General features: G+C 36.8%; 1 protein-coding gene across 1 annotated transcript in view; it reads right to left on the bottom strand.

Annotated features, from left to right (window-relative positions):
• Positions 1 to 8821: 8821 nt before the first annotated feature.
• The window catches only part of LOC140137549 (small ribosomal subunit protein uS13), a 9739-nt gene continuing 1002 nt past the window's right edge, over positions 8822 to 17558 (bottom strand). The window contains exons 2-5 of the mRNA XM_072159259.1: positions 16984 to 17082; positions 12539 to 12625; positions 9990 to 10183; positions 8822 to 9241 (exon numbers count right to left, since the gene is read on the bottom strand). Coding sequence (XP_072015360.1) covers positions 9166 to 9241; positions 9990 to 10183; positions 12539 to 12625; positions 16984 to 17082 — 456 coding nt within the window. The 3' untranslated portion in view covers positions 8822 to 9165. The remainder of the gene's footprint in view (positions 9242 to 9989; positions 10184 to 12538; positions 12626 to 16983; positions 17083 to 17558) is intronic.

Genomic DNA, 17558 nt, shown 5'->3' with positions numbered 1-17558 from the left:
CTGTTTACCAAAGAGATTATTAGACTTAGAGGTCCTGGACTCTGTCATGTTTGTGTGTCCCAGATGAAGAGGAAAGTAGGGCTTCTCCAGATTATTTTGTTATGCATCAGCAAACATCGATTTTAAAGTGCGTGTAGTCATTGTGCGTCCTGACTCTTACATCAAATCTCTTTGATGTTTACACACAAACACCTTGAAACAATGAATTTATAAGTGCTACTTACAAAAATGACACCTAGATGCCGATAAATGGTATTTGTCTTAACTGTATCAATTACGTTGTGTGATGAGATTGATCATGGTCATTTGATGTGAAACAGTACGTAACAATTATATTTTAGCTATGTTTGCATTAATGTTTAGATTTGTATATTTTGGTGTGTGTATATTGTATTGTATTTAGCGGCAGCATTATGTACGTGATCATGAAGACAAAAACATACGAAGCAATAACATTAAGAGAGATACAATGACCAGAAAACTTGATATTTGCGGTCTCTTTTAAAATCACCTCACCATGGATGACACATTTTTGTTTAGATTGGCCTTATTAGCTGGTGACTTAATACACCTTTTTAGCAGCTGATCAGAAATCTTTGAAAATAAGTTCACAAAGATGCATTGTGCAGTAAACAAAAACACCACAACCAATCACACACTGGCGACAGTGTGTTCGATGAGTATGTGGTATGGGTATTCTTGTTCACACCAATTATGCAAAGTTTTACTTGTACTTGATGCAGCTTATTGAATGTGGTGTCCACTGCCTGGTCAAATACACATTCAAATCACCAGAAATTGATTGCTTGTGTTTTGATAGTTACACATGATCATTGTTTTTCGTAAAATTTCTTTTGAATAAGTATAGACGTCAGCCGAAGTTGTAAAAAGGATGAATCAGTCTATTTGTAGTGTTTTTTTAATTTTATATCTAGGTATTGTACATTATATATACGTACCTTGATTACGTAATGAAGTTTTTGTAAACCTTTTATTTTGAATAATGTGGATAAGGCGACAAAAAAAACACACCGTTTTATATGCCCAATCATCCCAGATTTTGAATAGTTTTTGAAATTTGGTTAAAATCATGTTAAATAAAATCAGTCATTTTTTGGCCAAAAAACATGTTATTGATTTTGACCGAATATTGATGAGAAAAATAATCAGAACATTTTCAAAATATGTTTGCAAACAATGATAAATTTTTTTGTCAGATTTTTCAAAAAGAGATATTTTGGCCTTCAGAAAGAAAAAAAAGAAGTGACCGACCCTACTTGAAAAGTCTGTCTGCCCTTAAAACGATGTTTTTTGTTGCCTAAAACTAATTGGTGCATAATAAATACCTACAGTAGTTACTTTTATGTTTAATATTGAAATATGCTGCTAAGAATTCTAACATGCAGCTTGGGCCATGTGTGTGACATGAAATAGTTGCTACCGGGGGCACTCAACACAAATGACCATACGGATATGCTCCCCGGAAAGACCCCCCCCTTTTGGGTTTCGCAGCTCGAAAGACCCCTATATTTGACCAAAATACAGCTCCGAAAGACCCTTGATTTTGATAATTTCAGCTCTAAAAGACCCAAAAATTGCTCATTCCTCATATTTCTTGTTTTTTCAGGCGATTTTCAACCAAAAAGCCAAGAAAGACCCTTGATTTTGACTTTTCACAGCTCCAAAAGACCCCATTTTACTTGTTCACAGCCCGGTTTCCAGCTCCGAAAGACCGTTTTACCGGTACGCCATCAGCTCCCAAAGACCCACCACCTCAAAATTCCGGGGGAGCATACCCACCAAAATTTTTTGATGTGCCCCCCCCGGAGTTGCTATCGACTCGAACAAATGTGGTAGAATATAGCAACAGGAATATTTTATTGTATGTATGTGTATCATATTTGTAACAAACGAACATATATCGAATACTATATAGCAATATAACATATATAGCAATTTTACAAATATGAAGAAATTATAATCAATTTGATGTATTTTAATTTTTAGATAGTTGATACAATGTGCATGTATGTATTCTGATTTTACTCAAGATTATTTTTTCATTCATTTTATCATTCATTCCAGTTCTTTAGAATTGAAGGTAACATTGTACCAAATGTCACTTATTTGGTTGTACTGTGCAGGTTTAGTTTTGCTAAAAATAATTCTAGTTTGTATTTTTTCATTGTTTGGTGCTGTTACAGGTAGTATTAATTTTCTTTTAAAATTTGGTGTGCAAGGTATTTTAAAATGTGATACGATCAACCTAGATCAGGGGTTCTCGACAGGCGGTCTGTGGGCCAAATCTGGCCCGCGAGTACATTTCAAATGGCCCAAAGTATTTTCAAGAAAAAAAGGTTAAATCAATCAGAAGCCTCTGTGTGGTGACAAAATAATTTCTTATGGATTAATTTTCAAGCGAGGCTAAATGTGGTTAGTCGAGAGCTTTCCCTCCCATTATTCTCGCCCTCTGTGCTTGAGAATTACACTTTACTTCACGCCTGGCCCCAGTAAATGCAGTGGAGAACCTCTGATTTAGCTGCTGACTATAATGATGCTAAAAGGTGCAAGATATGGCCAAGAGAAGTGTTGAACTGTTTCCTGTATCATGATTAACATATTCTCATCTCAGAACGGCAAATCTCAAGTTCAATGGAAGTTGGAAGAATGTTGAAGCCCGAGGGGCAAAAATGTTAAATGTACACAGCAAATGATTTGTATGTGTCAAAAATATAAATGTATTGGTCATTAAGGGTGGTCTTAAGCCTGGAAATTTGGACACTATTGGGCCTCATTCATAACTTCTAAATTGGTGGTCATTTTGAATGAAAATGAACTTATGAGGCCCATAAGTTTCCATCATTCCAGGGTTAAGACCACCCTTAAAATTAGTATAACGTGCCAATTCTGTCAAAAATGTTGAGCAAGTTAATTCAATAGATCCAGTCATCAGGAGTGACATTGTGTTTGTTACTGTCGTGTCTTGTCCTCAACGACATTGACACAATTGAATGAACATGATTAACAGAAATGTGCATAATTAAATGAACATGATTAATATACTGCTCCAGAAAAGTATCCTTACACTTGGAAAAATAATCACAATTTCAAAACTGAACCATATTGGGGTAAATTTGTTTTTTTAATAGATGCACTATTTAATCCGGCACATTATGACACCTCATTGAATCCAATGTGACTTCAAGAAGCAAAGTTACAAGCATTTGATTGGACAAAGGTCCAGTTTTAAAAGTGACAAACTGGCCTATTCAAAACTCCACGGACTGGTTTGAGAGTGGTAAATGGCTAATTTGTATGTGCCTTTAAGGGGGTACTACACCCATGTGGTAAATTTGTGACTATTTTTGCATTTTTCTCAAAAAATAATTACACACTGGTAACAAAAAGTTATGTATATTATTGGGGCAAGGAATCCAATTACTACACTGAAATTTCAGTGACTCAAGACAAGCGGTTCAGTATATATGATAGGAAGCGAGGTACATCCTAGCGGTACCTTATTTCTGATCATAAATAACAAACCGCTTGTCTTGGGTCACTGAAATTCCAGTGTAGTAATTGGATTCCTTGCCCCTATAATATACATAACTTTTGTTACCACTGTGTTATTAGTTTTTGAAAAATGCAAAAATAGACACACATTTATCGAGGGGTGTAGTACCCCCTTAATCTAAAACAAAAGGAACAAAAGAAGACTGAAACAAAAGAGCTGACAAATAAAATGGAAGTTATGAAAAGTTCAGAGCTGAAATAAATACTGCTTCATTGAAGAAACTGTGTTGTCTCTTTGTTGCACCTGTTGGAATCTTTTTGCGCCTTGTATAGGCCAGTTTGTCACTTTTAGAACTGGACCTTTGTCTATTCAATTGCTTGTAACTTTACTACTTGAGGTCACAGTGGATTCAATGCCCGGGATTCAATGTGGTGTCATAATGTGCAGGATTAGATGGTGCATCTATTACAAAAACAAATTCACCCCAATATGGTTCAGTTTTGATATTGTGATTATTTTTCCAAGTGTAAGGATACTTTCTTGGCGCAGTATAGAAATGATGCACATAAGAGGTTGCATTGCTGAAATCAATCAAATCATGAAGACTGCTTACCCAATACAGACTGCCTCTTGTTAATTTTTGCACCACTATTTTTTGACGAACTGCATCTGGCTGTACTTACCGTTATGTTTAATAGTGAAACACACCCCAAGTGTCTCCAGAGGTACTCAAGATGTATTCAATTTCCAGCATTATATGTATATTTAGGGACCGTTCACAAACATTTGCCCGAGGCAAAAAAAATGTAATCGCAAAATTTTTTCGGGCCCCCCCTTTACAGACCTCAAAAATTTGTAATCATTTTTTTCAGCCCCCCCTTTCCCCCTTACAGGTGTTTGTGAACGGTCCCTTAGCAGCTGCTATATGTGCCATATAATAATAATATTTTTGAATTAAAATAGAATAGTTAACAAAGAATTGTTTGACCTACTGGTGTTTTAATTTGCTTGGAAGGGAGAATCATATGTTTATCTGCACCCCAGGGTTCATTCATATACCAAGCACTGCTCAGTGAGCAGACACATTTTCTACAACATGGGAAATATGGACTGTTTAACAGCCTCTGTCATGGTGTCTCGGAAATAAATGATCAGAATATTTTTTGTATTTTAATTCCTGAACCAAACAAGATTAAATAATTTATGAAATGATTTAATTAATAAAACATCTATCATACACTTTTTGAATTTTCTGAACAGTTTCATCTGTAGGATTGGTTTGGTTATCAAAGTAAATTTAGGTAAACAAATCCAGTAAACTACTCACGTCTTTAGCTTTCGCCATCTTGGATGATGGCATTCTCAAAAGTGACTTGGTTCAAGATGGAAAGAATCTACCACAGAATTCAACAAATCAGCAATTACGGACCATGTCGCTGCCGTTAAACCATGTTAGCTCATGTTATAGATTGGGAGGGAGCTACAATACTTGACAGGGAAGCAAACCAGTTCAAAAGAAAAGTCAGGGAGGCCATATGGATCAGGAGAAAGGGGGCCGCCACCATGAACCTGGACATAGGCTCATACACTCACATATGACTCACTGCTTGTACCATCACACGCTGGGAATGAGGCTACAGTCGGTTTCCGCGGCAGAATCAGTGAACTAAGTCACTTTTGAGAAAGCCATCATCCGAGATGGCGAAAGCAAAAGACATGAGTAGTTTACTTGATTTGTTAACCTAAATTTTTGAATTTTGTTCTTTGCCCTGTTCTTGAAATTTAAAAACTTGATAGCAGTTTGTTTTCAATCCTGTCCAAGCATTCAATACAGCAGTCAATTAGCAGTGGCGTTGCCAGGGGGGGGTCAAATGTTTCCCCAGTCAGAACTCTTGCCAGCCTCCCCAGTAAAAACCCAAAATTATCTCCTGGCCCTACGAGAAAACTACTGGCCAGGGCCAGCGGCTAAATCGACCCCTGATGTTCATCATTATGGCTCTGTGCCTCTGAATTTCATGTAGTCCCGTTTTCTATTCCTGAATACCGGAGTGGAAGAAAGGCCCAAATCAAACTCACTCCCACAATAATTTCTATATTTCCATGCTCCCAGTTAGATTGAATTTTAACTGAAGGATTAGGATATTTTATTTGAATTATATATAGTTTAGTCCCAGAATTTCCAGATACGGGGAGTAGTCACTCACATGAATCATTAAGCTTATGTTTCCCAAGAACATTTACTGAAAAGCATCCAGCCCAAGCTGGTCTTTCAAGGATTATTCAACAATGTTAATGCATCCAAGAACAGGGTCATAATTTTGTTTTACAGTGCGAGAATCAATCTTGATTCTTGCAGAATAAATTTTGGAATGATTTGATTCTCATAAATCAACTTCTGTGTAAAATACAAACGTTTGCAGGAATCAACTTTGATTCACGCAAATCTGTTTACGAGAATCTCTGCTTCTCTGATTCACACCAAAATTCGGACCCTGCAGAGAGGAAAGTCCCCAATACTATTTTGAGCACCAAATGAAATTAATATTGACGTTTAAAGTTTGATACTAAACTCTTTTATACCAAAATAATCAAGAATGAATGAAATTTGCCGACACAGTGCGAAGTTGCAAATCTAAACAGACTATGCAGTAAGAAATTGCATAGCTTTTATACATTGGCTGGTGATTGATCAGCACGAGGCAGCCCTGACCATGGTCTATTCAATTCTGAGAGCAAAAAACGATTGCTAACCATTGCTGCCTACCCTCTTCTAGAGTAAACAACACTAATTTATATTCCATTCAATCCTGTTATCTTTTTTGTACACATTTTGTCTAACTATAAAGTGTGCTCTAAGTTGTGGTCACGCAAAGACAAAAGTAGTGACTTTTCTGGGAGTGTTTGTATAATACACTCCAGTTGAATATAATCAGCAATTGTGAAAAAAACATTGGATATGATGATAATATTATTGTGCTTGATCTTTCATTACATAACTTGTTCCTTAAGTGGTAAACAAAATTCACTCATTACAAATACCCGCTATCACCCACATCTTGAGGGGAGGGGGGAAAATGGAGGCTAAAATTTTTAAGCCATTTTTCCAAACGTCACCACGGTCAAGGTCAAACCACATATTGAGATGGGTTTGTGTATGTGATGTGTGTTTGGGTCTATACGTCACATTAGTGTGGGGAAATACATTAATGTAACCGCACAAAAGATGATCTCCCGGCCCCCTCCTCACATATCTGAGAGTAGGGGTCATAATTGAGCTCCTTTAGTAGTGCAACATAATGCATAAATTAATTCTCTATGTTCTGTCGTTCTGTACCATTTTATGATCACGATTAAGACCCCTACCCTCAAGAGAAACAAGGAGGGGACCGGATGATCATCTTTTGTATGGTTACATTAATGACTTTCCCCACCCCAGGGATACATTGAGGACATCTTATACCCACTAATGTGACGCATAGACCCACACACATGTCACATACACAACCCCACCCCAATGTGACTTTGGAAAATGGCTTTAAAATCGAAAATTTTGCCTCCATTTACCCCCTCCCCCTCACAATGTGGGTGATGGCAGATATTTGTAATGAATGAATTTTGTCTGCATCCTTAGGGAACAAGTGATATAACGAACGATCAAGCACAATTATCAATAACATCATCATCATATCCAATGTTTTCAAAAATGCTGATTATATTCAAATGATCCTCTAAGCCTTTTGAGGAGTGTAGATACAGGGGAGACCTGGGGTGGATTTAACTAACATTTAAAATGTCATTTAAACCATAAAAAGTTATAATATATCGTAAATTTGATTGATTGACACACATCCTAAGGGAAGAAACTAAAAGTTTGATGACATCTTGTAAACGAAAGTCCTTTCATTAGGAGGAGGATGGTCAACAAGTCTGATTATGTTTGTAAAATACTAATTAAAATATCTGTCAGTTGATCTTTTGAGGTTACACTTAAATGTTACACTGAGGGAGAGAAGGGTCAGCCTCCTAACAAAAGCACTTTCGTTTATAGGACATCGTCAAACTTTTGGGTTGTTCCCAAATAGGGATTTATAAGAGGAACTCATTGTCAAGTTATAGTGGGTACATACAACCATAAAAGTAGTACTGGGTTATACAACCATGATGTGCCAGATTCCTTAGGGCTCAAGCTTATTTGATGCAGGATGATCTCCTGAGCATTTTGACACCTTTTTTACTGAAATCGGCCAAAAAATGAGAAGGTGCCGGCCAAAAAACTTATTCGGACAGGGGGGTCTGAGAATTGTCATTTTGCATCAAAATTGTTATTCTATGCCTTATTCTATTGATATTGGTGTTGTTTTATATGTTATTGGTGCCAAGGAATCCATTTTTGAAAGTTGCATAAGATTCAGGGCATCCGTATTCTTGCTAACTACCGTTTTATGTCAAAATTGGGGTATGAGGGCGCTTTGCTCTTAGCACGCTGTAAATTTTAGTGTCGTGACTATGAAGATAATCATAAGTGGCACCTGATCAAGAAATTTGAACTTTTTACATGATACGGTTTGACTTTAACACCCATTTGAACATTTCATGGAACACTGTCATTGAAGTGTACAGGGGTCAATGCACTTTCATACCGTGTACATTTCAATGGAGGGCTTCATGAAATTACAAAAAACGGTGCCATGGTCAAACGAAAAAAAGCTGAAGGCCCAAATTTCTTGTGGAGGTTCCACCTATGATTATCTTTATAGTTATGTCAACAAAAATTTCAATTGGAAGAGCAAATTCGAATTTAATGCAAAGCGCCCTCATACCCTAATTTTGACATAAAATGACTCTTTCCGAGAACATGGATGCTCCAAATCTTGTACAACTTTAAAAAATGGATTCTTTGGCACCAATAACATTATAAAACAACACCAATATCAATAGAATAAGGCATAGAATAGTATTTTTGATGAAAAATTACAATTTTCAGACCCCCTGTCCGAATAACTTTTTTGGCCGGCACCTTCTCATTTTTTGGCCGATTTCAGTAAAAAAGGTGTCAAAATGCTCAGGAGATCATCCTGCATCAAATAAGCTTGAGCCCTAAGGAATCTGGAACATCACCCTTTTTTTACCCCTCTATAACCGACCCCTAATAAAAGATACTCATAACTTGATGATTTACTGAAGATACCACTAAATGTTAGTTTAATTGACCCCTGAATACCTTTGAAAAAATAACCATTTCCTAGGGCCCATCTTTAGGTCACATAATATCATATTGACACAAAATAAACAATACCAAAAGCAGTATTTTTGTCCTCTGCTAGTGTTTAGCAGGTTTATTTAAATAGATCTCTACTCAAAATATTTTTTGACAGATCATTGTGGATTCTTGCGATGACATTTTGAGTAAAAACTTTTCTGAAGAACTCAAAATGAAGTTGGTAATTGTCCATGAGAAGGTGATAACTTTCAGTCCATAAAAAGTTTGTATACCAAGTTGTTGTAACATTTGGACTGTTTCCGAACGTAACCAAGTCATTGGCTTCTTTTGAACCGAGTTCTTCAGCAAAAAGTCCAGTACGGTAGTGAAGGTAACTATAGCTGTGTGATGATGATAGTAGTTGTATTGGTAGAATGGAACAGGTGGATGTCTACTTCTTCTTGGACACACCCACAGTGCGACCTCTCCTGCCAGTTGTCTTGGTATGTTGACCTCTCACACGCAGGCTGAAACAAGCAATAAAAAACATGCAATTTGCATAAGTTGCTGGTCATAAATTTTGGTATCATGCATTAGTAAATAAGAACTGAATCCAAAGCTTTGAAGCATCCTTTCGCGAGTGTACAAAGTAATGAACTATAGAAACTAGAACTTTGTTCTTGTTTGTCTGTACAGTTGACAGAATCATACTGTCAGATCATGACACCACTCGGCAGAAGATTCATTTGGCGGCACAATTAATTTTGATGGATTATAGCCAAATGAAATGATGAACTCGTATCTTGTTTCAAGCAACATGAAAACAATCATATTTTAAATTAAATTGCAGCAGTTTGTCAACAATAAATTAAGTTGGTGTACCTTCCTCTTTTTCTTTCCAACAATAAATTAGTTAAAGTAATAATATGCAATAATGATTTTGCTTCAAGTTTTAACATTGTATCACTTCATTCTTAATACAGGGGTAGCGCTAACTTGCGTCATGGGGTCATAGGTACATTCTTTTAGCGCACAAAATTACCATTTAGTGGTTGCTAAAGTGTCATTTGAACCCTTTATTTCTATTATTTTAGATCCATAGTTTCACAAAATTTTAAATTTTTGACCCTTTGTTTCAGAACCTTAGTGCCACCAATATGAAAGACATCTGGAGATTCTCTGACAGTGATCATTCCCAACATTTTTAGTGATATCAAAAACAAACCATTAATTTCGATCCAATTGTCTAAAAATAGTGTTAATCAAGAGACCTACCCCCAGTAGTGTCTAAGACCTCTGTGTGCTCTGATCTTCTTCAGACGCTCCAAATCTTCACGGAGTTTGTTGTCTAGGGTGTTGGCCATCACCTGGCTGTATTTACCATCCTTGACGTCCTTCTGTCTGTTGAGGAACCAGTCAGGGATCTTGTACTGGCGTGGGTTACCCAGGATGGTCACCACCTTTTCAACCTGCGGGAATAAATATGATCAGTGTAAGTTAAAGCCTCCATTCCTCCGCTATACGGAAAACGGGAAAAAATCACGGAAATTGGAATTTCGGAATTTTGGAAAAAGTAAGCTTAAAATTGACAAAAAAGTAAGAATTTTCTTGAAAAAATATTTAAAACTATCCAAAAATTTGTCAAACATGAAATAGCTGAACTAAAAATACAATTTCCAAGCATAACAACTCACTTTAAATCACCCAATACAACCCCTTGTCTCAGTACATGTGCGCTGTTGATGTTGCATCACATGGTTGGAAAATAAATGGGCCAGGTCGATCATGACAGCTCATGACCGCAAACACTACACTGTGTACTACACTGTACATGTACATTGTACATGTGCTGTACTCAAGCCTGGAAACAAGCAGGTGCCGAGCGATTTTTACCCTACGGTTACCGAGTTTTGACGCCTGGGTCCAACCAGAATTACACGCCCAGGCGCCACAGAAAATCTGAATTTTGCGCCCGGTATATATGACCATTATTGCTCCATTTTGACAAGTTCAGTGCTCAGGAAATGGCCCAGTAAAACTTCGTCAGGCAAGCTCATTTCCACTCAAAATATTGGCCATTTCCAATGTATTTTCAACAAAATGCAGTGCCAAATCTTATCTTTTACCTAATATTTTGCCAATTTTCCTTGATATTTGCCTTCAGGGCTCATAATTTTGGCAGTATTTTGCCTTGTTTTCTGGTTAGGTGATCACGATGATCGCGATCATGAAGGCGGCCATCTTTAATTTTGCCGATGTGTTTCTAGATATTGTTTTTCCTAGAATCATGAAAAAAAAGACAGCCAAATTGAAAATAAAATAAAATAAAATAAAATAAAATAAAATTAAATTAAACAGCCAAATTGAAAATAAAATAAAATAAAATAAAATATTGTTTTTCCTAAAATCATGAAAAAAAAGACAGCCAAATTGAAAATAAAATAAAATAAAATAAAATTAAACAGCCAAATTGAAAATCAAATCAAATCAAATCAAATCAAATTAAACAAAATTAAATTTAAAAAAATATTTAAAAAAATAAAATAAAAAAACAAATAAATAAATAAAAAATAAATAAAATAAAATAAAATAAAATAAAATAAAATAAAATAAAATAAAATAAAATAAAATAAAATAAAATAAAATAAAATAAAATAAAATAAAAGTCTGTTCAGATAACATCTCAGGTGAGCATCGAAAGCTGTAGAAATAACAAAAATAAGCATTTTGATACTTTCAGAAAAACGACTCCTGGCTCTTTAAAAATGGCTCCTGGTTCACTAGAAAATTACAGGACCAGGAGCCGCTTTTCCAAATGTTTGGCTCCTGGTTCAGACCGACTTATTTCCAGGCCTGGCTGTACTGGTTTACTGTGCGAGCGTACCGTGCTTTACGTATGACCTCCTCGTGGTGCATATAATTAGCAGTGAACTGGCTGAAACTGGATCACGGAATGTGCGCTTTCAGTAGTGATTGACTGAATGCATGCCATGTGCGATTTGTTTGTGTAACATTCTTAGTCAATTCGCTGATTGGTAGGAAGTTTTTATCAGGAATTTTAAAATTTATTCTGTATGAAAATGGCGGCTAGTGGTCGGGGTACCGGTAGTGCTAAACTTGGAGGTGCTACTTTGTCAGCAAAATACAGAGCAGATGATCGACGAGAGAGCCTCACAGAAAAACATACCAAGGAATTACTTATGTTATACTTCAATGGCGATGTTGAAGGTCGGCTTCAGTAAGGTAGGACAAATAACTAACAAGTTCATGTTGTCATTTTGCTTTGTAAGGTGTTTTTATAGGGATTTATGAGTAAAACAGAAAATCACGGAAAATGGCAAAATTGCAAAACGGAATTTTGATTTTGTAAAACGGAGAAATGGAGGCTTTAGTGTAAGTTCTGTTGTCATTTATTTTTAAAGAGAAAAGACAAAGAAGAACCTAGGCCTGGAGTAAAATCAAATTAATCATGCAATACAATTTCAAGGTTGCACCTTAGTTAATCACCTTTTCCAGGATCCTTTTTATTTGTAACACCTGATTTTTAAACTATACAGAGTACATTTTGGGCAAGCAAATATTTTGTAAGTGATAGACAGGAATACAGACGGCGGAAGCCAAGAATAATTAGTTTGCGATTATGGACACATCTTTGGGGATCCCCAGTTTGGAAAGATTTGGAACATCTGGTGTACACTACCTAGTAAAGAATACATTTTAGTCTCATGAATATTTCTACAACTTTGCCGCCTATTTTAGTCTAAATACAAGCTTATTGTCAACTTTAAAAAACATGATTTTTTTCCAAATAAGTACAATCTTACCTCCTCTTCAGTCAGTTCACCAGCACGCTTCTTGAGATCAATGTCTGCCTTGCGACAACAGATATTGGCATATCTGCGCCCTACACCCTGGGGAATAAAACAAATTCAAATTTAATCAAATTTACATAACCCTGGCCAGTCTTCATTAAATTTTTTGGTTTTTGACTACAAAAGTGATCAAATTTGAAAAATTTACTTTCCCTTTCAAATTTCAAGTTTATTTTCACAAAGGCACCGTCAAAACACTTGAATTTTAATTAAATTTACAAGTTTGCATCATACATGTACATGAAAATATATGTAACTTGAATTTGTGAGCACCTTTTGGTAACACAAATTTTTAAAACTTTAATTATATGGTGACTAAATGTCTTCATCTTTTTCTTTCGAAGTTATAACAAGAGCACCAATGGCGCTGTGGCTCTACGCTTTTTTTGTGGGTAAGCACTTGTTCTTGGAGTTGTATGCGCAACAGGTTGGTAGGTCTGTCAATTTTTTAAACCTTCAGTTTGAAAAAATTCCCCACAAATATTCAATACGGTCCTTGAAACTCGATGCAGTGGTCAATCTTCCTCCTCCGCATTATTATTTTTTGCCGCATTACTATTAGTTGCAAAATCTGAAAATAATTCATTATTGTGCAAATTACTACTGAACCAGCAAGAATAATTTGTTCTGCAAAATTTTAAAATCCCTTTTTTAGTATTTGAAGCTTTCAACAACTATAGAAAGCCTTGGCAACTATTAGAATTCAACTAAATTGACCTCAGACGACCCGAAATGACCTCCCAAAAATTTTGCTCTAAATGGTGACCTCAGATGACCCCGAAATGACCTTCTAAAAATTTGACTTCAAATGTTGACTGTACCCACCAAGTTTCATGCCCATACGACAGTTTTAGTAATTTGACCTCAGGTGACCCCTGGCTGACGCCGAAAAGAGAAACCAAAAATTTGGTTCTAAATGTTGACTGTACCCACCAAGTTTCATGCCCATACGACAGTTTTTGCTAATTTGACTTCAGATGACCCCTGGATGACCTCTGGTGACCGTGACCCACTATCCAATACAAACTTGTTCTGTGTGACCCTACAAAATTAGGCTCCAAATGTTGGCCGTGCCCACCAATGCCCATACAACATTTTTAGCAATTTTACCTCAGATGACCCCTGGGTGACACCGGTTGACCCTGAAATGACCTTCCAAAAATTTGACTCCAAATGTTGACTGTACCCACCAAGTTTCATGCCCATATGACAGTTTTTGCTAATTTGACCTCAGATGACCCTGGATGACCTCAGGTGACCTTGACCCACTAACCAATACAAACTTGTTCTGCCTGGGGTCAAGATGCACCCACCAAGTTCGAGGAACATGCGACCCCACAAAATTTGGCTCCAAATGTTGACTGTATCCAGTTTCATGTTCATACAACAGTTTTTTAGTAATATGACCTAAGATGACCCCTGGGTGACCCCAAAATGACCTTCCCAAAATGTTGATTCCAAATGTTGACTGTACCCACCAAGTTTCATGTCCATACGACAGTTTAGTAATTTGACCTCAGGTGACCCCGGATGACCTCAAAATGACCTTCCCAAAATTTGACTCCAAATGTTGACTGTACCCACCTAGTTTCATGCCCATACGACATTTTTAGTATCTTCCCAAAATTTGACTTTAAATGTTGACTGTACCCACCAAGTTTCATGCCCATACTGAAGTTTTTAGTAATTTGACCTCAGATGACCCCTGGGTGACCCCGGATGACCTTCCCGAAATTTGACTCCAAATGTTGACTGTACCCACGGTTTCATGCCCCTACAACAGTTTTTGCAAATTTGACCTCAGATGACCCCTGGATGACCTCAGGTGACCTTGACCCACTAACCAATACAAACTTATGCTGGGGTCAAGATGCACCTAGTACCAGGGATCTATACGATGATTTTGTTTTTGGGTGGATCACCGCGCCGCATAGGCATTTTACACATAAAATACACATAACCCACACACAACGCAATTGAATAACAGACCGGTACTGCACAGTGCCGCTGGTTACCAGTTGTTCTCATTTATGTAATCAGCAATTGGAGCCTACAAAATGTGGTGCATTTATAGTGTACGGTACTATTATGTGATATCGGGAATTGACACAAATTTTACGGTAACAAAATCAGTCATACCCAGAAAGGATAAAATTCGAATTGAGAAAATATTGTATGTGTGACTTGTTGTACTATTAAAAGATGCATCCACCCACCAAGTTTGAGGAACATGCTTCCCCTACTATGCTAGTGCTCTGACGATAACACTCCGATCGCCATGCAATCTAAGTTTTGTAGGCCAGTGGGACAACGGAATCACTACGTGAAGCGAGCTACTACTACACTAGTCTCTGAGAGAAGAGGCAGACACAGACAAACAAACAGATTCTAGTGAATTAAATAGTGATGATCAGTTGTAGCAGCTACAAATTTGAGCGTTTGTCAGGGGTCAAACCCCTCCATTTATATTTCCCCACACTTTTTAGACAGACACCCTTTTTATCAAAAATTGAACCCCCACCCTTATGCAGTGTTTGTGACAAATTCGGAAGACTGAACATAGGCGCTATCGCCGTTTTATACAGTCACTTCCGGGTCCATTTTATCACTATCTGCGCCATCAATCCATTTCAGAATCCAAATTGATGCAGAATTTATCCTCATCTATCAAACACTCATGATTTTCTTATTCATCTGAAACATTTGCGACATAATATTGGCAAAACTGCAATCATCTTTCGAAAAGATACGACTTTAGATTGTTTACAGCATTACTTTATCAAATTCGGAAGACTGAACATCGGCGTTTCATACAGTCACTTCCGGATCCATTTTATCATTATCTGCGCCATCAATCCATTTCAGAATCCGAATTGATGCAGAATTTATCCTCATCTATCAAACACTCATGATTTTCTTATTCATCTGAAACATTTGCGACATATTAAATGTTGGCAAAACTGCATCATTGCAACTGCATCGAAAAGATACGACTTTAGATTGTTTATCATAAAGTAACACATGGGCAAATGGGCAAAAGGCTGAGATACCTGTGAGATCCTGAATACATGAATACGTCAGTCTATACTCTCTACACGGCCGCTGTGGTTCGGATCGCTCCACTTCTAGTGTGAGCGAAAGCGGGCCAAAGCGGCTGATGTAGAGACTGAAAATTATATTCATTCATAAAACTCACGGCGCGTCGATTCTACTACAGGTGACGTCGTATGAATTGAAAACATCAGCAAATTATTTTTGACATTTTCTTTCCAGATTTATGAAGAAAATATGAATGTTTTTCAACAGATCATCAAATTACTTTATTATATTTTTTTTCAATTGGTAGCGTTACCCCTACGCTTTATAATTATATATTGCTCACACGCTTTTTAGAAACCCACCCTATATTCCGCAAAATTGTAATTTTTACAGATTTTCAGAATTCCCAACCCACGCTGTAGAAAGCGTGCCAGACAAACAATGATAATGAATAGCCAGATGTGACCTTCGCTGTCGAGACGTTGTTTTCAGGGTTGTCAAACCCGCGATTTGGTAACCCAATTAGGCGACTTTTGAAGATTTTCCCCGGGACAATTTCCTGCCCCATAGAATACAAAGGGTAAAGAAAAAAATTGGGCGACTTTTCGATTATTTGACCTGCGATTCGGGCTGAATTTTTTTGGCAACCCTGGTTATTTAGCGTTCATTTAATTAAATTACTACGCCGCTGGTCTCTAAATATTTTGAAGTGTTGTCCCATGGTAACAAAACTCCCGAGAACTCAATAAACAATCTGGACAAAGGAATCATCCAATCACGTTTCTATCCATGTGAGATCACCGCAAAAATTCATGATAAAAGGTCACTTTCCCAAAGAAAAATAGTGCAATCCGTCAATTCCCGCCATGATCTCACAACTTAAATTACTCAGACCAAAATAATCTCTAGCGCATACAGGGAACCAAGCAAAACGATAGAAATGACTTGTTTCTCATGACGACTTTTGACTTTTCTCACTTCAAAATAAGTACTTTCCCCACCCCAAATTCACTTCTAAAGGAGTGCAATCGATTGCTAAATAACTAAGCAAACCTTGGAATGTAATTTCAAAGCCAAATATCATTAACAAAAGAAACCTTAGCATAAAAAGCAAGAACGCAAGTGGCCAAAATTTGTAGCAAAAATACAGTCCTCACTGACTACAATGACTAAGGCTCACTAGCTCCGCTAAGAGCCAAAAATGTTACTTAGAATCGGCATAATTATGTTGATATTACGTAGCACTTTACAATGCCTAAAATAGAAGTAACCTAGAAAAATACAAGTCTTTCTTTTGTTCTTTAATTTAACTAAAAATGTAACCCCAACCCTACCCCTAACCCTAACCATTTGTTTACCTTAATGGCGGTGAGGGCAAACATGATCTTGATTCGCCCATCAATGTTGGTGTTGAGCACACGCAAGATGTGCTGAAACTTCTCTGGAATCACAAGACTCTGAAAGATAACATTTGAGAATTTCACAGGTAGTTACTAAAACGGAATGATAAACATTTATCAGATTTGTTTTTGGTCATGTGTCATATGGTGGGGCACATTTGCGTTACTGATTTTGATCATTTGTCCTCCTTTCACTTAAATTGTTACATCTCTAAAACTATACATCTCACATCAACAAAACTATACATTTTTGGAAAGCTTATGTTCCAAGGAATCCAACTATGCAAAAATGAAGTTGGTATACAGGGTGTGTAAGAAAATATATAGGGTGATATCATGAAAAAGAAAAAAAAAGTTACTAGTAGTAGTAAATTCATAATTTATTGCATTTGCTGCTGATAAGGAATACCTCAAATGTTATCTAATTTTGTGGCAGGCAACACTATCTATGAGCTTAAATAAAATGTATACTTTTGCTATGCTATGATTGACCAAAGTGGTGATACAGGGTGTGAAAATATACGTAACTTCAC

This window comes from Amphiura filiformis, chromosome 17, assembly GCF_039555335.1.
Source record: "Amphiura filiformis chromosome 17, Afil_fr2py, whole genome shotgun sequence".
Classification (NCBI taxonomy): domain Eukaryota; kingdom Metazoa; phylum Echinodermata; class Ophiuroidea; order Amphilepidida; family Amphiuridae; genus Amphiura; species Amphiura filiformis.
Note: the sequence above shows the minus strand (reverse complement) of the source record. Positions and strands in the feature narration are given on the sequence as shown.